This window comes from Mastigoproctus giganteus, chromosome 7 (assembly GCF_048544385.1).
Source record: "Mastigoproctus giganteus isolate SK-2022 chromosome 7, ASM4854438v1, whole genome shotgun sequence".
In the NCBI taxonomy this organism is placed as follows: domain Eukaryota; kingdom Metazoa; phylum Arthropoda; class Arachnida; order Uropygi; family Thelyphonidae; genus Mastigoproctus; species Mastigoproctus giganteus.
Window position 1 is genome coordinate 184,848,698 of NC_143581.1, and position 26,692 is coordinate 184,875,389.

Here is a 26,692-nt window from a genome sequence, read left to right on the forward strand (position 1 = left end):
CCCTTGTACTAATAATTGCCAAGCAATTATTAGTTACAAGGGAAATTTGACTGCAGAAATTTGTTTGGATATTTGTACGATTTTTAATAAATACTATATTTTATTATCACTACAATATGGATTCATATGAGGTAACTACCTGTATTTATTGTTGTTTATTATGGTTGAGATGTTAGTATAACTTTCGGTCAATACAAAGTTACAGTCAGCAATGAATAACTAGTTTTCTGTGTTTTACTTATCAGTCTCAAGGAAAAGCATAAATGACTAAGCCTGTTATGCTTGAGGTAAGATACAAAAATGTTCTATAAATAGCCTGTGAAGGAGTTTCTATTATATTCCTTGCCTATGATCTGCTTTGCAAATCATTTAGTTCAGAAATTAATGTTGTGCTTGTGAGGTTAGTTATTTGAAGTTCATATGTTTGAATGTGTTGGTGATATTTAAATTCAAGGTGGAATAACATTGCATGTTAAAAGTAATGACATAAGTACAGTAAAGTGATTATTCTTAAAAGCTCAGTGAATTTAGAATTTGCATGAAGTGTAACTGTTGTTATTTACATAAAGCTAGAGTACAGAGAAATGAGTTAAACATTCCATGATAATTTTTTTAATGTAATGCCTGTTTTTATTAATTTTAGAAAAATTATCAAAAGCTTTGCAGAGTTCCTCAAGTCTTGATTTAATCCACAGGACCTTTAGCATACAGTCCCTCCTACCATACCTGGAGAGAAGTGAAAATGATAGTAGCAGTGGCAAATGATCCAAGAAGGCAAGCTTATATAGCATTAGCCAAAAAAAAAAAAAAATAATAACCATTATACATGTCTCCCATATATACCCTCCAAGAATTTGTCTAGTTCTTCCTTGAATTTATTGAAATCATCCACTTCCACAACAGATGAAAGCCTGTTCCAACGATCAACCACCAACTGGCTGAAGGCAAACTTCAGCACATCTATCCCGCAACCATCCTTCCTTAACTTAAATTTAAGCCCCCTCATGCGCATAGTCTTAGCAAGAGGAATAATGTCATTCACATTTAGCTTACTCAACCCATTCAAGGCATTAAACACCTCAATCAGATCACCCTACATATGCCTAGTCTCCAGAAGCTGCAATTTGCAAAACTGAAGCCTTTCTAGGTAAGTGCACTGTTTTGTTCCCTTAACCAATCTGGTTGCCCTTGTCTGCATCAATCCCAGCAGAGCTACATCTTCCTAAAGTGTGGTCTCCAGACCTGTATACAATATCCAAGATGTGGCCTAATGATGGCTTTGTACAAAGAGATACTCACCTCCTTATCCCTGCAAGCCAAGTTTCTATATAACGTTGACAAAACCCCATAAGCTTTTGTGGCAGAATTTCATATTTGATTCCACAAATACCCCCCGGTCTTTTTTATTTTCCTCTACCCTGAGTGTAGTAACACAAAGTTGATAAGTTACTATGGGATTACTGCTACCCATATACAGTACCTTGCATTTATAAATGTTAAACTTCAATTGCCATTTCGCAACCCAATTTTCCTAGATCTTGTTGCAGCAGCTCAACCTGATTACTGTCATTAATCACCCTGCTAACCTTTGCATCATCTGTAAACTTTGAGTTTAATGCTGATATACCTTCATCAATATCATTAATAAATATCGAAAACAACAATGTGCCCAGCAGCGAACTTTGCAGTACTCCACTGATAACATTAGTCCCTGAAGAGCAATGCCCATTGATAACCACTCTGTCTTCTTCCACTTAACCATCCCTTCATCTATAGCAGTAACTTGCCCTTAATGCCATATTGCTCCAGTTTATACAGCAGTCTTTTATGTGCAACAGTATCAAATTCCTTCCTGAAATCCAAGTACACTAAGTCCTAGACTTACGCGGATTCATAGATGTGTAGTTGTGTTACTTCTACTTACGACTAGCCATGGCATCCATTAAGCGCCACTTTAAATATAATAGAGATTGTGTTAGAGTCTGCTAATGTGAATTGATAGTGGCATCGGCGCTTTGTGTTCACCTTAACCACTTAGTGTAAGTTGTATGATGTGAGCTTATACTTGTTGTAAACAAAATAAATATAAACCATAAATATGTCTGCAAAAAGAGAGAAATGGTGAGAATAGTAATCATAGTGATAAGAAGAAGTGCATTATAACTATGGAGACTAAAGCTGAAATAATTAAACAACATGAAAACGGCAAGAAATTTGTGGACATTGCATGTGTTTATGAAATGAATGAATTGACTTTTAGAACCATTATAAAAGATAAAGTTTGGATTGTGCAGCAGGTAAAAAGTTCTGTGCCAATGTAATCTACGATCATATCCAAAAGAAGAGGCTTATTAATAGAAGAAATGGAAAAATTGTTGATGATTTGGATAGAAGAGAAACAACAAAGGATGTCAATAAGTCTTATGCTCATACAAGAAAAAGCCTTGAGTCTTTTTGAAGGACTAAAGTGTAAATGTGGTGAGAATGTTGCTAGTGAAACATTCATTGCAAGCCATCAAATGGTTTCAAAGATTTAAGGGCCGTGCTAAACTACACAACATCAAAGTTATAGGTGAGGCTGCTAGTGCAGGCATAGTAGCAGCTATGGAGTTCCCCAAGATTGGCAGAAATCATCAAAAATGAGGATTATCTACCACAACAGATCTTCAATGTAGATGAGAGTGGTTTATATTGGAAAAAAAATGCCAGATCATTCTTACATATTACAAGAAGAAAAAAACTATGCCAAAATTTAACGTATCAAAGGACAGATTAACCCTTCTTTTTTGGAGTAAATACTGCTGGAGGTTGCAAGATAAAACCACTGCTAGTTTACCATAGCGAAAATCCAAGGGCCTTCAAAAATAATTCAAAGACATCGCTACCTGTTGTGTGGAAGTCCAATCAAAAAGATGGGTGACACAAGAAATTTTTCGGGACTGATTTCTCCATCATTTTGTGCAAGAAGTTAAAAAAATATTGCCAAGAAAACAAGCTACCATTTAAGATATTAATGTTGGTTTATAATGCACCTGGTCACCCAAAAACTGTGTGTGGCTATCATGAACACATAAAAGTTATATTTTTGCCTGCAAATACACCTTACCTCATTCAACCCATGGATCAGGATATAATACAGACATTCAAAAAGTATTATCTATGATCAACATTTTGACAGGCAGTAAGGGCCACTGAAGGACAGAAGGCCAGATCACTGAAGCAGTTCTGGAAATAATTTGACATTTACAAAGCTGTTAAAAACATCGATGCTGCCTGGAGTGAAATTACAGTATCAACCATGAATGCTGTCTGGAAGAAACTTGCCAACCAGTTTGTTCAAGATGCTTTGGGAAATGAAGAAAATGAAGATGTAATTAGAGAGCTTGTGGAAATGACTGGAACATTGGAATTAAATTTAGAGGAAAATGACTTTATTGAATTGTTGAAAGTCATATAAAGGAATTAAGTTATGAAGAATTAATGGAGCTTGATGACCATAAAAATGAAGACGCGGTTTCGGAGGATGTACAAGAAGTCGAACCATCAAAACAATTTGATACTAAGGAAATGGAAAAATGCTTTAAAATGATCAATGAAGGACCAGCTGGCTTAAAAGCTCAGGATCCAGACACCGAACGGTTTGAAAAAGCGATTGGAGTGGTGCATGATGCAATTGCATGCTACAAACTGATTTACGACGAGAAAAAAGAGCTACAGTGCAGACATCATTGGACAAGTACTTCAAGACACCATAAAAATCTTCAGAGTCTGAGAACATATTATTAAACAATTAGTACAGAATGGCTATTTTCAGCTAAATTTATACATTTTTATATTTATGTATGAGCTCACGTACTCAATAGGATATTGAATAAAGTCTTATCCCACAAAATTTTCATAAATAGAAGTTGATTTGCTTGAATTTTCCTTTCAAAAGAATATACAATAAAAAAAAAAAAAATAGGCACATTATAACCATAGTAACTTATGCGCCTTTAGACTCCCATAACAACAACAACAACAACAATTAAAAATAGATCATATTTAAGTGCCATTCGACTTACGCAATTTTTCAATTTGCACAGAAATCGATGGAACGAATTAATCATGTAAGTCGATGACTTATTGTATATGATATCAAAATTATTTTTTGCAACCAGTTCCTTGATCATTGCATCATAGTAACTTATCAGAATGGTTAGACAAGACCCCCCCCCCACCTTAACAAATCCAAGCTGTGACTACAGCATAATTGCATTCCTATACAGATGGTCCTGTATTACTTCTTTAACCAGTGACTGCATTATTTTCCCTGGAACAGATGTTAAGCTAACAGGTCTGTAATTACTTATGTCATCTTTTGATCCCCCTTTATGAATCTGAGATATATTTGCACATCTCCAGTTGATAGGGATGTCCTCTGAACCCAAGGTTGCTCACATAATTATGGCTAAAGGCTCTTACTCCCTTTATTGCCTCTCTTAATATGACTGGATAGCTCCCATCCACCCTGGAGTCATCCTTTATGTTCAACTTCAACAATTTCCCTTCCACTTTCCTTTCAGTAATCAAAGTCATTTAGCTCCCCACTGGAGTTTGATAAACTTCTGGCATACCCTCCCCTAAAGAATTTCTCATGTGTGAATGTAGATGCAAAATACCTATTCAATTTGTCAGCAACCTGAGCAGTGTCATCAACAGTTAACCCATTGACACATGGCCCAATGTGATTCAATCCCTTCCTTCTATGCTAGTATAAACATAAAGGTCTTGCTGCTTTTCTTTGCCAGAGAATTCTCATAATCTGCCTTAACTTGCTTAACCTCCTTTGTGAATTGATTAAAGACAAATTTATATCTACCATAGGCTTCTGAATCACCTGACAATTTATATTCATCCCATGCACTTTTCTCCTCTGCCACTTGTCTCAACAGTTCAAATAATATCCATTTCAGTCTAAGCATTGAAGGTATTTTTTCGTTGGTATGAAAAGCCTAGTAGCTTCTATGATTACTTCCATAAATACTTCCCATTTAGAATTTGCTATTGGTAACATCATCACCTGGTGTCACTGCATACAATTTAAAATTTCACCCATATGAAAGCCTTTCCCTTTACCCTTGAGAGTTGATACTTCTCTAATAAATTCCACATCAATACACTGTGATCACTACCACTTAGTGGTTCTTTTATCTGCAGATTCTTAATGCATGATGAATCACTATTGATAATCAGATCAAAAGTATTTCTCTCTCTTGCTGCCTCTCTAACATGCTGATAGTTAACAGTTACCCAATAAATCCATAAAATCTTGCTAGTGTGTAAGTGACCAATCCACAAGTTCCAGTAACAACTGAAAAGTTAAAATCCCCCATTATAAGATATTCTGATTTACTGGCCCACTCTGTTTCTCTGTACAGCTGTTTACTGTATCCATCAGAGTCATTAGGCTTATAACACACATTCCTACTCTCATTTTTTTTTTCAGTGCTGATATCACACCAAACTGACTCAACATTGCACTAGTCACCCATGTCAACTGGATGCACTGCCTTAGATTTAATGCTTCTTAACTAAGAGTATAATCCCTCCTGTCCTGTTTGTCCTTCTTGTATACATTTTACTCCCCATATTGAAATTCAGCTCACTCATGTCTAAATGACACCATATCTATGCTATCCCTACAATGTCTGCATTTGATCACTTAATCAGTACTTAAAATTCATGAAGTTTATTTAGTGTTCCTGGCATTAGTGTGCATGCAAGTATACACGCACATGTTCTTACTCTTAGTTACCCTTACACAGCCCATGTATTCACTTGTTCCATGATGACACACAGTAAGGCACGAAACCCCCAACCTTGCTTTCCAGGCTACTGCATTTTCCAACAAATGCAGTGCAAGAATCACTTTCATCTCTGCCTGTGGCTATTGTTAATCTATTAGTCTGTGTATCGTCCCTCCAAGCGAGCAGTTTTCCGACTCACCTATCACTCTCTCAATAACATCAGCAATATTCTTGCAAAAGTGCAGACCCATATATATTTTAAACTAGCAGCATTTTTTTATTTATCCAACAGACTGTCAGTTTGTGTGTGCTTAATATCATTAGACCCTACATGAATAACAATGCTCTCTTTACCCTCCTTAAAACCTGTTGGTGAAATTATTAATTGCTTCTCGTGGCAGACAAGCCCAGTTCTAGGGTTCTAGTTCCTCATTTTTATTACAAAAAAATTTATCTGTTTCCTCGATAATGGCACCTCCTAAAAAAAACTAAATCCTCTTGAACCAGAGAAGTATGCGCTTTACTATTCTGTTCTGGGATTTAAATTGGGGTGTATCACTTGGTAGGTTACTAGATACTCAAGTTCCCGAAGAGCTCCCAGTTTTATTATCTTCTTGGGCAAGCTTCCATTTTTTCAGTGATTCAAATTCTTCAAGCAATGCACTAAGTTTTAATTTGAGATTGCAACAACTCTTTACATTGGTAAAAAAAGAAAGGAATTGTCGTTTGAGTTATGATTATCAAACAGATAGACCTAAAGGTCACCCGGGACAGTGGAAAATGAAAAAGACCTGGGTGTAATTGTACAGTTAGATATGAAGTTCTCTGAGCAGTGCAGACGGGCTGCCAGGACAGCTCATGGGATTTTGCCAGGAGGGATAAGGCAGTGATTATCCCATTGTGTTGAGCCACATTTTGAGTACTGCATACAGATCTGGAAGCCTCGTTTTAGAAGATGCAGATCTGTTGAAACGGGTTCAGAGAAGAGCAGCAACATTGTTGAGGGTAGCAAAAGAGTGCTCTTAAGTTCTGATGGAGTTAATGTTGGTAGATTCCTTCCTGAGACTATATACATAAGCGAAAAATTCAAATTGAGGAAGGTTGCAGGTGGATATGTGGAAATTTTCCTTCAGCCAGAGTGGGGTTGATTGTTGGAGCAAATTTCCATTTAGTGTTGTAGAGGTGGATAGTTGGAATAAATTCAAGGACCAGATAAACTGTTAGAGAGGGATGAGCATGTGAAATAGGAAGGTTGCCCCCCCTCCATGATGTATAAGTTTACTTTCTTGCACCATTTTCCACTACTACTAATACTAGTATATGCCACACTATGCAAGCGATGAATTTGTGACCCATACAGAAACTGCCTATGACTATTTCCTTGGATGAAGTATTCAGTGTGGATCTTGTACCAACTATTATTAAAGTAAGAATTAAATTAAAAATATATATTACAACAATTAAGCAGGGGCCAAAATTTTCAGAATTACTGAGCATAAGAATTTAAACTTGCAATAAATCTAAAAGTACACCAGTTACCAGAAATAGCTTTACAAAAGGTAAGAATTAAATTTACAAAATATCACAGATATTTACTTCAAAAATTTAACTTCAAATTTATATTAGAAAAATTAAATTTACAGTATATTAAAAGAAATTAAGATTACAAATTAAGCAAAGAGAAACCTCAAAATGAGGTTTCTCTTTCCTCACTGAAAGGGCAGAGGAGAAAATTCACAAAAAATATGATTTTTAGACTCTATTAAAATAAATAGAATCTAAATCTTACACAGGTGAAGTGCTTTCAATTTTATAATCAAGGAAATCTGCATAACATAGCATTCAAACATTATATTAAAAAAATAATAATAAATAATAAAATAAAAAAAATAAAAAAATTTAAAAACTGTATGAAAGGAAGGTGGGTTGATAGGAAGAGAGGGAAAATTATAGTTGGGATTAGGTTATGGCTGAGGCCCCAGTAGCTGAGTGGTCAGGAGCAGGAGTGCAGTAGCACATGCTCTTTGAGTAGACAGGGGTTCAAGCCCCTGACTGCTAAATATGGTCGACCTACCAACCCGCATGGCAGATTATGGTCCATTTCCCTCAGCATGAGTTGTTGAGGAGCTTCCATCTTGCAGTGGGTAGATAATGGCTGCACTTTACCCTTTTTTTTTTTTTTTTTTTTTATGGTTGACACAGAGAGGGCAACACCTGAAAGAGGATGCTGGATTGGGATTGGCCAGCAGCCTCCATCTCATGCTATTTTACAACTTTTGCATGCTGTGACAGCTTCTGCTTAGCAAGCACAATTAGGATAACAGAGGGAGGAAATTACAGTGCTTGAGCATTGTACATTACTCTGTGGTGCCATACCGAAAGTAGAAATAAAAATGATCTATCTTTTCAGGCAGATTACATAGCTCTTGTGCTGCACAAAACTCCATTAAAAGGTATATCCTGCTATAATATATATGCTGTGAACCAGTTGTGATCAAACATAAATGAAACTGCTTAAAATTGAAGTGCTATCAATTTTACAATCAAGGAAACCTTTATTGGAGGCCATTATTGAGCCTGAATGATTCTTATTCTGAAAAAGTTATTCTTAAATATGGTTAAAAAAATAATAATAAATAAAAAAAAAAATAAATATATATATATATATATATATATATATATATATATATATAAATTTGTAATTTTCTCTCCTAAAATAAAGCAATATTCCAAGCAGAGAAATATCTTTGGTTCAGTTACAATTCTGGTAACTGTAGGTAAAAGGAGGCCTGACGTAGCCGAGTGGTCAGGAGCGAGAGTGCATAACACGTGTTCCTTGAGTGGATCGAGGTTCAAGCCCCTGACTACTAAATACAATAAATATTTGTATTGGCAATTTATTGTAAACTCTACTGACTTGGTTGTAGTGCTGGAGTATAAACAGGAAAAAAAAAAATGTTTTTTTTTTTTTTTAAATTAAATTGTTTATCAATAATAATAATAATAAAAAGGATGTCTCACCCTTAATATGAAAACATCAGTATCACGGTATACAGGTGATTATAATTACCGCTTGTCATTTGTGAGAGCTGTAAACAAAGAATGTATAACTTTCATGAAGACCATGAAGAAAGCAAATGGTGGGAGAAAAAAACTTGCTCAAAAAAAAGGAAACCAGAATGAAAATGAAGTACACTGCTAGCATATAATTGGATTGAACAGAGTACACAAATAAATTAGTTCCCGGTAAACAGGATATCACATTCATTTTAAATATAATACACATTCCCAAACTACATTTCCAGTCATCCTAGAGGAAATTACCAAACTTGCTACAGTCAGAAAACATGAAAGGTTCCAACAAATACAAAAACAATGTTGCTTTTTTTTGATTTTTGACCTGAACTCAGTATATTGTTATTATGAATTTTTTCAGAAAGGTTGGTCAGTGAATAAGGCCAATTATAAAGAGATTTTTATTCAAGTAAGAAAAGAGTTAGGAGAAAACTACAGCAATTTGAAAATGGTGATTGCCAATGTTCCTGCACATATTTCACTTTCCATTCAATTTTTGGCTCAAAGAAACATTCCTGTAGTACCCCATCCTTTGTATTCATCTGACCATCTATCTCCCATGTAATTTTTCTCTTCCCCAATTCAAAATTAAGCTGAAAGGTTTGATGACATTTCAACTATCCAACAGTATACAAGAGCAAAACTCAAGTGGTTTACAACTGAACCGTCTAGCAATGATTCCAGAATTGATAGGAATAATCAACAACTTTGCATGTATTAGCATGGGGGAGAAGCTACTCTGAAAGGACTGTTTATTAAACATTGTATGTATCTTCCTTTTTTTAATTTAGAAAAAGTCTTAGAACTTTTTTTTTTTTTTTTTCACACTTTGTATTTGTAGGTGAGTTGCAAGTACAATTGCTTTGCTCTATGGCCTATTTTACGAAATAACAAATTAACCCGAGGCAGATTTCTATAGGGTCCACTGAAGCCACGAAAATATGTTTAGTGTATACAGGCTAGAGATGTCTTGTGTATGTTCCATTTCTAATTGAAAAAATAAATAAATAAAAATACAAGACAGACAGACAGAAAGAATTAGGAAAATTGTGACTCAGTAATTGGCATGAAGTTGTATATATTGTTATTAAGTAAGTAATCAGTGAATCACAAAAGGAGAGCAAGTAGTGAAGGCCTCAACATTGGGTAGTTAAAAAAATATTTCTTAAAACAAACAACAAACCTGTATTTTAAACAAATTTTAAAACAATCAACAAACCTGCATTTCTGCTTGGAGAATCAAGATTAAAGGATACAGGATATATGGGAAATGGCCACTGAAAATCTTGGTGCAATGTTCTAAGAGCAGAAACATAATCTTCGATTCTAGCTACTCTGATTCTGTCAAAAACAAATACATTGATTTTAGTCCACCTTTGTTGAGCTTGCTAAATGTAAATCAATGAACTCTGAATAGTGGAATTAAAATTTTAGAGAGAAAATTTTAAGATTAACTTATAGTTTTATCATTGTTCTTCAAATAATGATTTTTTAGTTAATGACACCCATTGTGCAAATTCTTAAACAAAGTTCCCATATGGCAATTAACTACATTATAAAAAAAAGATCAGCAGACAGTTAAATTCAAAATAAACATTTTTAATATAGTTAGAGATGGATGTATATACTATTATTAAAAAAAGAGACCTTTCCACACACAGTAAATTAGTTTATTGGATCAAAAGAAAAGAAATTTACAAAATCTAAACCTTTGCTATCTATTTTTGATTAAAATGTAAACCCTGAACTAGTTCCTTCGCAATTTGTAACAAATGTACTCATTACAAATTGAAGTATCTAGTCTTTACTCAATACTAGTTAATAGTTTAGTTCACATTTGCCCTGTGTATTTCTGCCTCATGGAATCCAGTCAGAACAGAAACAGCTGAATCTCCTCATCAAACCCTCCGTTACAACCGCATTCAAAATGATAGAGAAGAATAATAAGATGGGGAATAACCCTCTTTTGTCATATATGCTTTTGTAATTGGCTCCTTTGGATCAGCATATTGTTTCTCAGTCTACTGTCCTCCATCCTGTGATCTAGAAGCCATTCTTTGTTTTTTAGATCATGTTCTGTTAACTATAAACACTATAAATTCTTCTCAAGGTTTTAATAGAGGGGACTTTAATGCTCCTACCTGATTTAGTTCTACTTCTGATCATAGAGGACTACTTTTAGATGATTTCATTCTTCAACATCAATTAATTTTCCCAATATGCCACCTACATTCCAAACACTACAAGGTACATTTAACATAGATGTTTTCCTTTCTTCTAATTATTTATACCCATTTATTAATTCCTGGGATTGGTAATTGATGATAAACTATGTAATCATAATATCACTGAAATTTTATTTGGCCACACAATGATATTATACCTTTATCTTTGAAATAAATTTTCTTCTGCTCTTGCATCCAATTTAGTCACTACAATGAAATTTTCTGAGTTAACTGCTTTTGAGATGGCCTCTGCTATTCAAGTTTCAATTACCAAATGTGCTAACCCTACCTCTAAACTGAAGTGTCACTATCCTAAAATTAGCTATTGGTAGAGTCTGGAGCTGTTGGATGCTAGACGTGGTGTACGTTGTGCATGCAGAAACCACTAACGCCACAGAGCCTCTTGGCCTGCTGATGAAGTTCAAAGGTTGAAGAAAATTTACTGTGACCTTAAGAAAGCATATGTTAAGACTATTATTCAATCTAAGATTTCTCTTGGCAAAAATTGGTCTTTGGTATGAGTAATAGGGATCCTTGGGGAGTAATATATAAAATAGCAAGAAACAGGATGATATCTCTTGCCATTTACAACACCGTAATCTCTAATGATATTGAGTCCACTTCTTGGCACAATACTGTCAATTTCATTCTTGACTCTTTTTACTTATTGATAACTTGTCTGCTGATGATCCAGCACATCTTAAGGTTAGCCAACTCAACATCTTGCATTCACCAGATTTGTCTATGGAATTATTTACTCTTGAAGAAGTAAAAGGAGCAATTCAAAAAGTTAAAGCTAATAGACATCCAGATTTTGATGCCATTGAGGGTGAATTCATAATTTGACTATTTTCATTAAATCACAATCTATTAGTTGACATTTTCCCATATTTTGAAAATTTGGCTTGTTGAATATCCTACAAAAAAGTCTGGTAAACTCCTTCTTCACCACGTGCCTATAGGGTTATTGATCTCTTCTCAGCTTTGGGAAAGGTTTTTGAGAGCCTCTTCTTTAGACTTTCTGCTGCAAAATAACCGTCTTGCTAATAATCAGTTTCATTTTTCACAGGTTGTGGTACCGAGGATGCTTTGTTTGAGTTCATAAGGTTAATTCATTTCACTATTCATACTTACATTCTTGTTGTGTTCATTGACTTCGAAGGCACTTCTGATTCCTATGGTGGGAAAGCATCCTCAAATGTTTTTGCCTTCTCCAATGTCCGAAACAGTTTTACTTAACTTTTTAGGACTATTTCTCCAATTGTTTTGTCACAGTTGTTTCAAACTTTCATATTATAACTAGACCAGTATTTTGTGGCTATACTCTGTTTTGCTCCTCTTTCTGTGGAATCTAGTTTTAAACCAATGGCTTGCTGACACTTTTGCTCTATCTTTTTATAGTAACTGCAGGGCTCAGCTCGAAACCACTGCTAATAAAATTCTGCTTGACTCCCACAACTGGGTATCCATTAACAAATTGAAAATTTCAACTACACGACTTGCATGGTGGTTTTTGAAGGACATCTTTCTACCAACAGGCCTTCTTTTGCCAGGTTTACTAATCAAACCATTCTTTTTGTTACAACAAAATATTTAGGTCTTACAATTGATAACTGGCTCATCTTCTTACCACCCACCATGCAATTGGCAGAAAAAACTTAATAGACTCTAAAAAACTTGTGACTAAACATACTACAGTTCTGGATCTTGATGTGATAAGAATATAGACTGTTGACAATTGAATCTTATTTAAACTTTTTGTTAATAACTACAAACTCTGATACTACTTATTGTAGGAACTGACTTTTTTTTTTTTTTTTTTTGAAAACCCCAAACACGAAAGGTATCAAAACCTATAGTACTTAGTACCGTGCATGGGTTGAAGGAGAAGGGGGGAGGGGATGCCAGAAACTTTGCTCTAGAGACTAAACATGGGTTTTACTGCTTCAAGTCTCCAATAAGCAAAGTGGTGGTATTTCACTGGTTGACGAAAGTCATCTACCAGATTGACACAGACTTGCTTCTCTTCTACTTTTGTCTTATGTATATTCAAACTGGTATGTTCTTTAGACTGGCTGTTACTTGATTGTTTGCCTTTATGATAATTATGCTGTTGAACTCATATTTATGATATTGTACCTATTCCTAGTTATTAGTCACGTATTATAATTTCTTATATGATGTGATTATTTTTTCTTTCTTTCTTTCATTTTTTTCTTATTAACTTGCGAATTGCTTGATCTTGTTAACAGGTATTCTAAGTATCCTACTCCCTATTTTTTTATTTATTTTTAATTCTTTATTTCAATTCCACTGCCAGTAATCAAGTCTTAACTATAGGATTTCTGGTACATCCTGGTATGGTACTCCTTCCAGCTGTTGCAGGATTTGCCCACTCTTGGACCACTTGTGTAGGACTAGCCCACCTACTCATGGTGTATATGGATAATGGGCAGACTTTTGAGGTGATTGTCTTCCCAGCAGCAAAGTCGCCAGAAACACCTAAACAACAACACACACTGCACAAACATAACATTATACATATTTCTAGCTTTTTACAGAGTTCTGTATTCATCACAACGTACAAGCCAGAGGTGAACTGATGCTCAGGTACCACCCTACATAAGACTATACATGTCTACATGACCTTATTACAACTACTTAGAGTGGCTTGGAGCTCATCCAAAGCCACTGAGACCTTACATTTGTTTGTTTGTTATTTGGTTTTTAGGAGTATTAGCAACTAAGGCCATATTGCTCCGGGAATATGCAGTGGTCATTCCCTGACCTTTCCGCATCCTCCGTATTTGGTGGTGACAGGCTCGAACCCTGGTCTAATCAAGAAGCATGTGCTACGCACTGCTGCTCCTTCCCACTTAGCTACAGAGGCGCCTGAGACCTTACATAGTTTGAATACTCAGACCCATTTCACTAAATAAAATTGGAAAGCTGTGCTCTGGAGTGATGTTATTTGTTATTTGGTTTTAAGGAGCATTAGCAACTAAGGCCATATTGTTCCAGGGATATGCGGTGGTCATTCCTTGACCTTTCCGCATCCTCTGTATTTGGTGGTCATGGACTCGAACCCCGATCTGATCAAGAAGCGTGTGCTACGCACTGCTGCTCCTGCCCACCTGGCTACAGAGGCGCCCCTCTGGAGTGATAAGTCACAATAAAATGTCTACCAGTCTGACAGACATACCTAGTTGTGACAAATTAGCATTAGTAAAGGCACATGATTCAAGAAAGCAAGCTTATATAGCATCAGCCAAATAAATAAATAAAAAAAAAAAAAAAAACCCTTCTCATTTCATCCATCCACTCGCTACAAATGTTTGTCAAGTTCTGCCTTGAATCTATTTAAGCTATCAACTTCTACAACAGAAGATGGAAGCTTATTCCAGCAATAAACCACCCGCTGGCTAAAGGAAAACTTCCACAAATCTATCCTAAAACTGTCTCTCCTCAATTTGAATTTAAGCCCTCTCAGGCGATTATTCTGAGCAAGAGGAAGAATCCCATCAGCACTGAGCATGCTCAAACCATTCAAGGCTTTATACACCTCAATCAGATCACCTCACAGGTGCCTAATCTCAAGAAACTGTAATTTGCAAAACTTAAGCCTTTTTTCAAAGAGCAACCCTTTGTTCCATTCACTAATCTTGTTGCCCTTCTCTGTACTTGTTCCAGCAGCTCTACATCCTTAAAATGAGGCCTCCAGACCTGTACACAGTACCCAGGGGGTGGCCTGACCATTGCCTTATACAAGGGGATAATCACCTCCTTATCCCTACTAGAAAAATTCCTGTATATCATTGACAAGACACCATGAGCTACTCTTGCAGACTATCTGCACTGCTCAGAAAACTTCATATCTGCCTGCACAATTACTCTCAGGTCTTTTTCATTCTTTACCACTGCCAGTGTAGTACCGCTCAGTTGATACATTACTCTGGGGTTACTGCTTCCCATATACAGTACAGGGGATCCTCGTTATCTGAGGATAATTGGTTCCAGAAAATTCCACTTAAAATGGAGACCAAATTTTTGTAATGTTTATTATTTAAATAAATGAAACTAAGCATAATATTTTAAGAGTTTAAGATTCTATATGTATATAATATCGGTGTAGATACACCATAGACAACTCTTAAAGAAAAATTCCGCTCATCCTTCACAACGAGTTGCCCATGTATTGCACTACCTTGAATAAGTAACACTTCACTAATAGAGAGAAGACTATTGTTACTTATTCTCGGTGGGCAACCACCCAGACGGCACCATTTCAAAGCTAGTTGGCTTTTCATCGGTGGGTGAAAAGCCAACTAGCTTTGAAACGGTGCCATCTGGGTGGGTGCCCACCGAGAATAAGTAATAAGAGTCTTCTCTATTAGTGAAGTGTTACTTATTTGAGATAGTGCAATACATGGTAACTTGTTGTGAAGGATGGAGAAGCGTTTTAGTTCAGGATTTGTGAGCGTTTTAGGATTTGTGAGCGATTTAGTTCAGTCAGTGAGTGGGAGTAACTGTCCCTTTCTTCTTTTGCAGGCATTTCTTCCTCTTCTGCACCTTTTTACTTTCCTAAGTCTAATAGGAATAGTATGTGGATAACAGAGTATCTTATCCCATACCATTTCGCAAGTGGTGCCCACCGAGAATAAGTAACAATAGTCTTATTGGAGGAAAGCGCTGGAAGAGAGAGGCACGAGGATAAGTAGAACAAAGACAGAATATATGGTATTGAATGGAGAAGATGAGAGTTCTATAAAACTGCAGGAGGAAAAGCTACCATCAGTTTCGAAATTTAAGTATCTGGGATTGAACATTGAGAGGGATGGAGGATTGAGTGCAGAAATACAGCATAGAGTGCAATGTGGATGGTTGAACTGGAGAAAGATGAGTGGGTTGCTGTGTGATAAGAAAGTAAATTGCAGAATGAAGGGAAGAGTGTATAAAACTGTGGTTAGAACTGCATTGATGTATGGTGCTGAGACATGGGCGATTACAAGGGCCCAGGGGAAGAAGATGGAAGTGGCGGAGATGAGGATGCTAAGGTGGATGTGTGGTGTGACAAGGAAGGACAGGATAAGAAATGACTACATCAGAGGTACGGTTGAGGTGGGGTCTCTGACTAAAAAAATGCAGGAATCTAGGTTGAGGTGGCTTGGACATGTGAAACGAAGAAGCGAGGAGTATGTGGGGAAGAGGTGTGAAAAGTTGGAAGTGATAGGGAAGAGGAAGAGGGGGAGACGTAAGCTGAGATGGAAGGACAAGGTGGCAGAGGATTTAAAAGAGAGGATGGAGGAGAGAGGAAGCCCAGGATAGGGAGGGATGGAGGAAAAGAATTAAGGACGGAAATGCCGACCCCATATAAACGTGGGAAGAAGGCGAAGATAAAGAAGAAGTCTTCTCTAAGTGAAGCGTTACTTATTCGAGGTAGTGCGACACATGGTAACTCATTGTGAAGGATCAGCACAATATGAGATACGGATGAAATGATGCCTTTCCCACTACTACCATAGTTTTTCTTTAAGAATCTTTAAGAATCTACACCGATATTATATAGTAATGTTTATTATGTACTTTTACGTATAAAGTGTTTAGGGCGTAAGCCTCAAGATATGGAAAAGTCTAGACTATGTATAAGTATAGTGCGAAAGCATCAATAATACATAGCCAAATCTGAATGAACAGAATATTAGCAAAGCGGCATCATTTTAAGTTATATCTCATATTGTGAATACCTTCACAACGAGTTGCAATGATATTGCACTACTTCGAATAAGTAACGCTTCACCTGGGGAGAAGACTAATGTTACTTATTCTCAGATGGATACCACCACCCAGATGGCACCGTTTCAGGGCTATCTGGCCCTTCTTGGGTGGGTGGGTAGGTACCCGAGTGATGCAATGATGGCAAAACAGTTATGAAGTATAACTCCACAATATGAGAGATGCCTGATGGTGTATGATGTATTTAGACTATAAAGCGTTTAGGGAGTAAGCCTTAAGGTATGGAAAAGTCTAGACCTGCGGTCACCAACCTTTTGGACCTCACGGACCACTAAACTCAAAATTTTGAATCCTGCGGACCACAACCGTGAATTTTTCCATAAAAGTAACATTCTAAATATGAAATGGTACTTACGCTTGTTTTTGCACTCCAAGTTATTTGCAAAAAATTGGATATCATTAATGTTAATATAATTAGTAATATAATGGCCTTATAATGATAAAAAAATATAATAAATAAACACAGATATATTTATTATGAACAATGCAAAAGAACATTCTAAATTTCATTTTATTAAAAAAGAATTAACAGAAACAATTAATATTAACAATTATCAAATATCGAGTGCACCTTGACATAGAGGTGTATAAAGGATTAATTATAGCAAAATAATCAGTGTGACATTTGTTGCTGCTGTTGTTTGAAATAAGCTGTTGGATTCTTGGCTCCAATGACGTTACTGCAACACAGAGAGCCGTTTGTATTTCTAGCCGACAGGGGTACTTGTTTTTAATTGCCAATACTGATGAAAATGTCTTTTCACACATATATGTAGTTGCGAATGGAATTAAAATTTTGATGGCCTTTTCACTCAGCACTTGGTATTCACTTTTTACAGAAAGCCAAAAATGAGATCTTGTTAGGGACGAGTGGAATTTACCTTTGAGACTGTCGTCGGATGATAGATCCATTAGGCTTTCTTTTTCTTTCATGTTCAAATTACTATCCTCGATTTTTGCCAAAAATGGATCTATTATCCATGTATTTCCGTGTCTAGGCTCCTCTTCCTTTGGGCAGTAACGACCAAAAGAGTCAGTGAGCAAATGTAAGTGCAATCGAACAAAAGTTATTACCTGACATCCTCCTGTTTCATATAATCATCAAAATTTGGGAACATTTGCAGATTTTCTTCAGCCAACCGCGTTTGACACAGCAATATCTTCCTTTGAAATGCATCCATTTTGCCTAGCAGTGTGAACACGTCCGTAAAATGTCCTTGCAAGGACGTGTTCAGCTCGTTTAACAGAGAAAAAATATCTGCCAGGTATGCAAATTGGCTAGCCAATCATTGTTGGACAAGAGATCATGGAACCTCGAATTATTGTGCTGCTGGAAGAAGAACTTGACTTCTTGGTGCAGGTCGAACAATTGAGTTAGTACTCTGTCCCTCGACAGCTGTCTCACCTCAGCGTGAAGAAGAAGAACACGAGTATGTTGAGAGCCCATTTCTTCACAAAGTGCCTCAAATATTCGAGAATTGAGCACCTTGTGGCGAATTTCGTTTACAGTTTTAATTACATCAGAGAGTACTTCGTGCAGTTCTGGAGATAATCTTTTCGTCACAAGTTGCTCACGATGTATAATACAATGAGTAAACAAGATGTCTGGGTGTCCGTCATCTTTCACTTTTGCAACAACTCCTGAACGATGTCCAATCATGCTTGTGGCACCGTCTGTGCATATCCCAACACATTTCTTCCATTCAATACTGTGTTTCAGGAAATAACAATTAAGTGCATTGAAAATTTCAGAGCCTGTTGTTCTACCCGACAAGATTAGCGAACAGAGGAGTTCTTCCTTTAATTCTCCTTGGCAATCAAACCTCACAAAACAAAGAACTGCCTTGTTAGTTATGTCTGTTGATTCATGAAGTTGAATTGAATAAAACGTAGAATTTTTCACAAGTGCAATCACTTGATTTTCAATATCTTTGGCCATGTCTTCAATTCTGTGCTTCACAGTGTTAGCAGACATAGGAATTCCTTTCAGTTTCTGGACAGCCTGTTTCCTCAAAACCTCTTCACAGGCTTGTAACAAGCAAGACTTAATTAATTCTTCTCCAATTGTATACGGCTTTTTACATCTCGCGATTTGAAGTGCTATCAAATAAGAAGATTTTACTAAGGACTTATCTTCAACAATCGTTGTTAATGAACTTTTTTGCTTTTGCAAATTTTCACGCATCTTTTGGAAGTATTCAACTGGCTTTTTAGCTAAATCTGGGTGTGTTGACTGCAAGTGCCTGCCGAGTTTTGAAGGTTTCATGGCATCATTGGATCAACTCTCAGAAAATATAATATAAAGTGGCAGTGGATCCAGTTCACTTCCAGGTTCTTGAATAAATCCAAACTTCAAGTAATCCGCATCATATTTTCTTGAAACTTCGAACTTTTTCTTCTCCCCGCCTCCAGTTCTAATGTCCTTCCTGATGATGCCTTGCGGTGGCTGCGGGGGCTCTGATTCATTAACCAACTCATGACAACGCAATGTATTACGTAAGAAGCACAAAATGCTTGCTTGCTTTTTCTCACTCATTGGGGTTATTTTATTTGAATCTAAAACCAAACAAGAAATAAGACAGTTATCAAACTCAAGCTCTTTGATGCCATTAAATATCACACTGTGCACAGTTAAAATAAAAATATCACTTACCTAAGAACTGCGAACTGTGCCGTGCCCAGGCTAGGCCATCGATAAGAAATAGAAATAGCTTTCTATATTTTTTTACAATAAAAGCATCGCTAATACCGGATATTGCACTGGGCCTTTTATACACATGCAACGTAATAAGGCGAAAATTGCAAAAAAGTAGAATTAGAATATAATGAAAAATTTTAATACACACGAAAATTGCAAATACAGTAAATCCCCGCTATTCGCGGGGGTTACGTGCCTGAGAAATGCCGCGAATACCGAAAACGCGAATACAGAGTTATGGCTCCCATAGTAATAAAGGGGTTCCGTTCCAAAGTATGAAATATATTAGAAAAACTAGTCTAAAATTTTTTCTATGTATGTATTATATGTACCTTCATAATGTGACTACGTACATAGACAGTATATAGTGAAATGCAAGCATGTGGCATCGAAATGAAAATTAGAAAAAATTTAATATTGAATGTAATATTTATTAGAAATTTCAAACAAATCTTTCAAACCGGCGTCTTTGCTAGCTAAAAAACTTGTCCCGCCAGTGCTATCACCAGTTTCGCTAAAGTGTTGATAAAGGAGTTTTGCCTTTTCACAAATGATGAGTGAACTTAACGGAATTTTATTTTGAGTTCTGTCTTCTATCCACAGATTTAAAGCCTTTTCCATATTTCCTAATTTAACTTCACGAGTTACAGAACAAATTTTTGAAGCAATTAGTGCATTTTCACGGACACTACGGCGGATTTTTTCTTCCAATTTGTTGATTGATCGTACCATTGAATCATTGATTTTATAATGTTTTACCACTGAGGAGACACTTTCATCATTAGAAATTTTGTCTAATGACTCAATTTTATTCGCTAATGTCATCACCTTTGATCTTTTCACATTTCCCTTGTTATTCGTAGCCATATTTTTGTATGGGTTAGAAAGAACTTGTCCACAATAAAGTCACTTTGTTCCATTAACACACTCGAAAAAAAGTCTGTTTTACACTGCAAAACGGTAGATTTATCACTTTTGTAAGCATATCAATTTATTATTTGATAAATTCATTCAATTTATAAGCACAGAAATTAAAACCACACGACGAAACCTTCCATGACAAGCGCATAACACATACTGAACAAGGATTAGCAAGAAACATCCACGCTCGCGATTTTGTCACAACCGAGTGCTGTTTTGACCGTGAAAGATAATTTTAGACACCCCCATGTTTTTTTATGGCTGAAAATGTTCATGGCGATTTAAAATTCACATTTTTTTAGGTTTCATTTTATATTAAATCAGTGACCGCGAATACGCAAAACCGCGAATACAGATACTGCGAATAGCGGGAGTTTACTGTACAGTCCATTCCAGTTATTTGGGACACATCAGGACTAGTGCATTTTGGCCTGATGAAGCGGCTGCCCCAATTATCCGAAAATAGTTAAAAATACGTTAAATAGTTAATAGTTAATAGTAAATAGTTAAAAATACAATGTACCCCCCCCTTTACAATTGGTTCACTGTAAATGTACAATCAAATCAAGTTACGACGAACTCAACATAGTAAAGTACCGTTCACTATACGACGTGCAGTAAGCACTGGTCATTGTGATCACATTTGTGAATTGAATTTTAATTCTATTAAACAGTGATTCTAATTAGCGAAAATAGGAGGAATATTATCCACAGGCTATAAAGCAAAGACATATTAAGCACAAATTTACACTTTATTACCTTACCAATTAAAAAATATGTGAAAATCAGAAAAATTAATACGTACTGTAATATGTACATACAAACTAGTTGACATTTCTGTTCACTGCCATTTGTCGCTGGGGGTTAAAATTTAAAACAGTAAAAAGATAAGCAGTCAATAACAAAGAACATGGCACACATAAATTGCAAGTAACACAATACGTGCAAGTATCGTGTTACTTGCTGCTGACGAGGCTACTAGAGACGGTCGTGTTCAAAGCCGCTAAGTGGATTTTTCTTATTTATTGATTTGAAATTATTGTTTTTCTAAAACTTTTGATTTAAATTTAGTAGTATAACATTATTTTGTGATTTTCTGATTAATTTGGTGTATTTATTCTTTACTCGGCCTTGTAATTGCATAAAAGTATCGGTAAGGGTTTCCACGTGTTTCAACTCCGCTACCGTTCGTAATTTTCCCGCCTTTGTGATACGATAGTTATATACCGTACTAGATAGCGTTAGTTGAACTTCGTTAGCAGTTAAATTGTACGTTTAAATAAATACATATAACGACTTAGATTACAAACGTAATATTCAACATAATTAATAACATAACATAATTAATTATAATTAATTAATAAATTAATAGAATCATGACTCAGACCAGAGCAGCAAAGCAAACGGCTCAAGCTAATGGAAGTGTTGTGGCTCAGAGCAGAACTGAGGGGGGGCAGTTGTCCTCTGACTCACAGCCTTATAAAATGCACTGTTTGCTTGATGTTTGCAGAGCAATCGGGTACGGGACATGATACTGCCAAGGGGGATATCTTTGTGTCTGCGATGCAAGGAGTGTATCGATATCAGGCAACAACTCGGCGTTCTTGTGGGCCTATATGAGAGCTTGAAGGACAGGGTGGATGCCCTCGAAGAAACTAAATTGAGGGGCCCATCAAGCTCTCAGCTGCCCACATCAACGCCAGAGCTTGCACTTGGGCATCGCGTGACACAGAGGCAACCCCCAAGGCAGAATGTGCTGGTCCCGAAGGAACTAGTAGTTGTTGGTGACTCTATTGTCAGGGAAATGGGGAACATGCTTTGTAAAAAAGATAGGTGGAACAGGACCAGGGTATGTCTGCCGGGGGCAAAGGTTGATGATGTTGTAGAGCGAATATCATCTTTTAAGGGCACAAAAGGTGATATAGTTGTACACGTTGGCACTAATAATATTAAGAGTAGGAGACCGGCAGAATTACTTAACAAGTACAGGTCACTGTTGAACAAAAGCCAAGAATTAGGGTTGAATTTGAAAGTGTCTGCAATTCTGCACAGACACGATAGGAGGGAGTATATGATGAGAGCCTTGTTGATCAAATCGGCCCTGGAAAGGTTGTGTAGGGCTCAAGGGGTAGAATTTTTTTCAGCCTGGACTGTACTTGTTAACAAGAGAGAGATTGCTTCTACAGGGATGGGATAAACTTAAATAGAAAGGGTGCAAGAATATTTGCTGATGCTATCGAGGCAGTGTTAGGTGGGTCGGAAAACTGCTAGCTTGGGGGGAGACAAAGACCAATAGATTGACAGTAGCCACTGGCAGAGGTGAAACAGATTCTTGCACTGCTTCTATTAGAATGAGCAGAAGCCTGAAAAACAAGATGCATGGTATTTCAGAGACTGCTGGGAGCCATTACGGTACAAGTAAACACATGGTTTGTGTTAGGGTAGCTAAGAATAGAAACAGGTGCAGGTATAATTGCGTGTACACCAATGCTAGGAGTTTAGTAAATAAATTTGATGAATTTAAGGTATTGCTCAAAACATCAAAGGCAGATATTGTTGGGATATCAGAGACGTGGTGTCACACAGATATAAGGGATGCAGAACTGCAATTTGGGGAGTACAACGTCTACAGAAAGGATAGACAGGATAGGAAGGGGGGAGGGGTTATGCTATTAGTTAAGAAACACATAAAAACCAAGGAAGTGAAGCCAGTCGACATCGCTGGACAGTGCAGTGTTGAGTCAGTTTGGTGTGACATAAGCTGTTTGTTGTTTGGTTTTTAGGAGCATTAGCAACTAAGGCCATATTGCTCCGGGACATGCGGTGGTCATTCCCTGACCTTTCCGCATTCTCCATATTTGGTGGTGACGGGCTCGAACCCCGGTTTAATCAAGAAGCGTGTGCTATGCACTGCTGCTCCTTCCCACCTGGCTACGGAGGCGCCTGTGACATAAGCATTGGGAGATCAAAATTGAGAATAGGAGTGTGCTATAGGCCTAATGACTCTGATGAGTATAATAAGGAACTGTACAGGGAAATAGAGTGGGCCAGTAAATCAGAGAGTCTTATAATGGGAGATTTTAATTTCCCAGATATTGACTGGAATTTGGGGGCTGGTTACTCACACACTAGCAGGGCTTTTGTGGATTTATTGGATGATTGTTTTCTACATCAGCATGTTCGGGAGGCAACTAGAGGGAGTAATACTCTTGATTTGATTATCAGTAGTGATTCTTCATGCATTAAGAATCTGCAGATAAATGAACCACTAGGTGGCAGTGATCACAGTGTGCTGAAGTGGGATTTACTCAAAGAGGTAACTACCATTAGGGGTAAAGGGAAGGGTTATTGCTTCCGTAAAGGCCACTACGATGGACTGAGACAGTATTTAAATTCTATACAATGGGACCAACTGATGATGTTACCAACAGCAAATTCAAAACGGGAAGCATTCAAAGAACTTATCTTGGAAGCTACTAGGCTTTACATACCAACTAAGAAATATTGTTCAAGGTTTAGGCCAAAATGGATGTCAGATGAACTAATGAGGCATACGGCAGAGAAGAAATATGCATGGGATACTTACAAATTAACACATGACACAGAAGACTATGATAGATATAAGTTGATATGCAACCAAGTTACAAAGGAGGTTAGGCAGGCGAAGGCAGATTACGAGAAATCCTTGGCAAGGGATGCAAAGAAAAACAGCAAAGAGTTCTTTACTTATGTAAACTCTAGAAAGAAGGGGTTGAATCAGATTGGTCCACTTGATATTGATGGGTCAACTGTTGATGATCCTGCTCAGGTAGCTAACAAACTAAATGAATATTTTGCATCGACATTCACACATGAGGAGTTATTCAGCAAGGGGAATGCCAGAGGTGTATTCAACTCTAGCAGTAAGCTACAGAATCTGGAAATAACTGAGAGTAAAGTGGAGGAGAAACTGTTGAAGATAAACACAAGAAAGGCACCCGGGGTGGATGGGATCTATCCAGTTATATTAGAGGAGGCAGCAAAGGAAGTAAGCAAACCCTTAGCCATAATTATGAGAGCTTCCTTGGACTCAGGGGAGGTACCCATAGACTGGAAATGTGCAAATGTGACCCCAATTCACAAATGAGGATCAAAGGCTGACACAAGTAATTATAGACCTGTGAGCTTAACTTCTGTTCCAGGAATATTAATGGAGGCACTGGTTAAAGAGGCACTGCAGGATCATTTAGACAAGACTTCAGTTATAGCTCGGACACAGCATGGTTTTGTTAAGGGGAAGTCTTGCCTGACCAATTTGATTGGATATTATGATGCAGTCACAAAAGAACTGGATGCAGGGAATAGCTTTGATATTATATACTTGGATATTAGAAAGGCTTTTGATACTGTTGCACATGGCAGACTGCTACACAAATTGGAGCAGTGTGACATTGGAGGCAAATTGCTGCTATGGATAAAGGGGTGGTTGAGAGGGAGAAGACAGAGAGTGGTAATCAATGGACACCGCTCATTGTGTACTAATGTTATTAGTGGAGTCCGTCAGGGCTCAGTGTTGGGTCCATTATTGTTTTCTGTATTTATAAATGATATTGATGATGGTATATCAAGCTTAATGTCCAAGTTTGCAGACGATACAAAGGTTGGCAGGGTTGTCGAGGACACTACTGACACTATGCTGCTGCAACAGGATCTGGAAAGGTTGAGCAGATGGGCTGAGAGGTGGCAAATGAAGTTTAACATTGACAAATATAAAGTACTACACATGGGAGACAGCAACCCCAGAGCAATGTATCAACTCTGTGGTACTACACTGACAGTGGTAGAGAATGAAAGGGACTTGGGGATGGTTGTGCAGGCAGATATGAAGTTCTCTGAGCAGTGCAGACGGGCTGCAAGAGTAGCTCATGGAGCATTGTCAATGATATACAGGAATTTTTCCAGCAGGGATAAGGAGGTGATTATTCCCTTGTATAAGGCAATGGTCAGGCCACACCTAGAGTACTGTATACAGGTCTGGAGGCCTCATTTCAAGAAGGATGTAGAGCTGCTGGAACGAGTACAGAGAAGGGCAACATGATTAGTGAATGGAACAAAGGGGTGCTCTTACGAAGAAAGGCTTAAGTTTTGCAAATTACAGTGTCTGGAGACTAGGCACCAGCGAGGTGTTCTGATAGAGGTGTATAAAGCCTTGAATGGTTTGAGCATGCTCAATGCTGATGGGATTCTTCCTCTAACTCAGAATAATCACCTCAGAGGGCATAAATTTAAATTGAGGAAAGACAGATATAGGATAGACATGCGGAAATTTGCCTTTAGCCAGCGGGTGGTTGGTTGGTGGAACAGACTTCTATCCCTTGTAGTGGAGGTTGATAGCCTAAATAAGTTTAAGGCTCAGCTGGACAGGTATTTTGAACGAACAGAGGGGTGAAGTGGAAGTGGCTTTTTTTTTTTTTTGTTTGGCTGATGCTGCATAAACTTGCTTTCTTGCATCAAATGCCTCTACTAATGCTAATGCTAATCAGAAGCAGCCTGAGTGCGACGATAGCTTTCCCGGATTCAGACATTTCACATGCTAGTATAGAGTCTGTATGGTGTGAGATAGTTGGAAACAAAGGTATAATGCGAGTAGGAGGAAAGTACTAGAGAAAAGAATATCCTAGACCTCATCATCACACATGAATCAGATGAAATAACAGACAGGGCTGACAGCAGAGGAAGCAGTAGCAGAAAGTGATCACGGAGTTCTACAGTGGATGATGACGAGAGAGGTAGCAGAAGTAAAAGGCAAAGGAATGGGTTTTAATTTCAGAAAAGGAAATTACGTTGCCTTAAGGTACTGCATGGCCTCTATTAACTGGGTAGATATCGCGCAGAGAATGAATACAATTGAACTGTGGTACACTTTTAAAACATTAATCACAGATGCCTTTAATGAGTATATACCATTAAAAAAATACTCCACGAGAAGGGTTCCAAGTTGGACGAATAGTGAAGTTGCCGCATTACTTGAGCAGAAAAAGGTGGCATGGAAAGGTTACAGAGCAATAAAAAGTACTGAAGCCTATAACAACTACAAGGTGATGTGTAATAGAGCCACAGAAAAGGTTCGACAGGCAAAGGCAGTTTATGAGAAATCACTAGCAAACAGAGCAAAGAGGGGGGGGATAAAGAATTCTTCACATATATAAATG

The 26,692-nt window shown here is 37.2% G+C and overlaps 1 protein-coding gene across 2 annotated transcripts in view; it reads right to left on the bottom strand.

The window, feature by feature from the left end:
• Positions 1–26,692, bottom strand: part of Rich (Guanine nucleotide exchange factor subunit Rich) — a 579,939-nt gene that overhangs the window by 75,113 nt on the left and 478,134 nt on the right. For both annotated transcript variants that reach the window (XM_090378010.1, XM_090378009.1), the window contains exon 29: positions 10,084–10,205. In XM_090378010.1, coding sequence (XP_090234136.1) covers positions 10,084–10,205 — 122 coding nt within the window. The remainder of the gene's footprint in view (positions 1–10,083; positions 10,206–26,692) is intronic.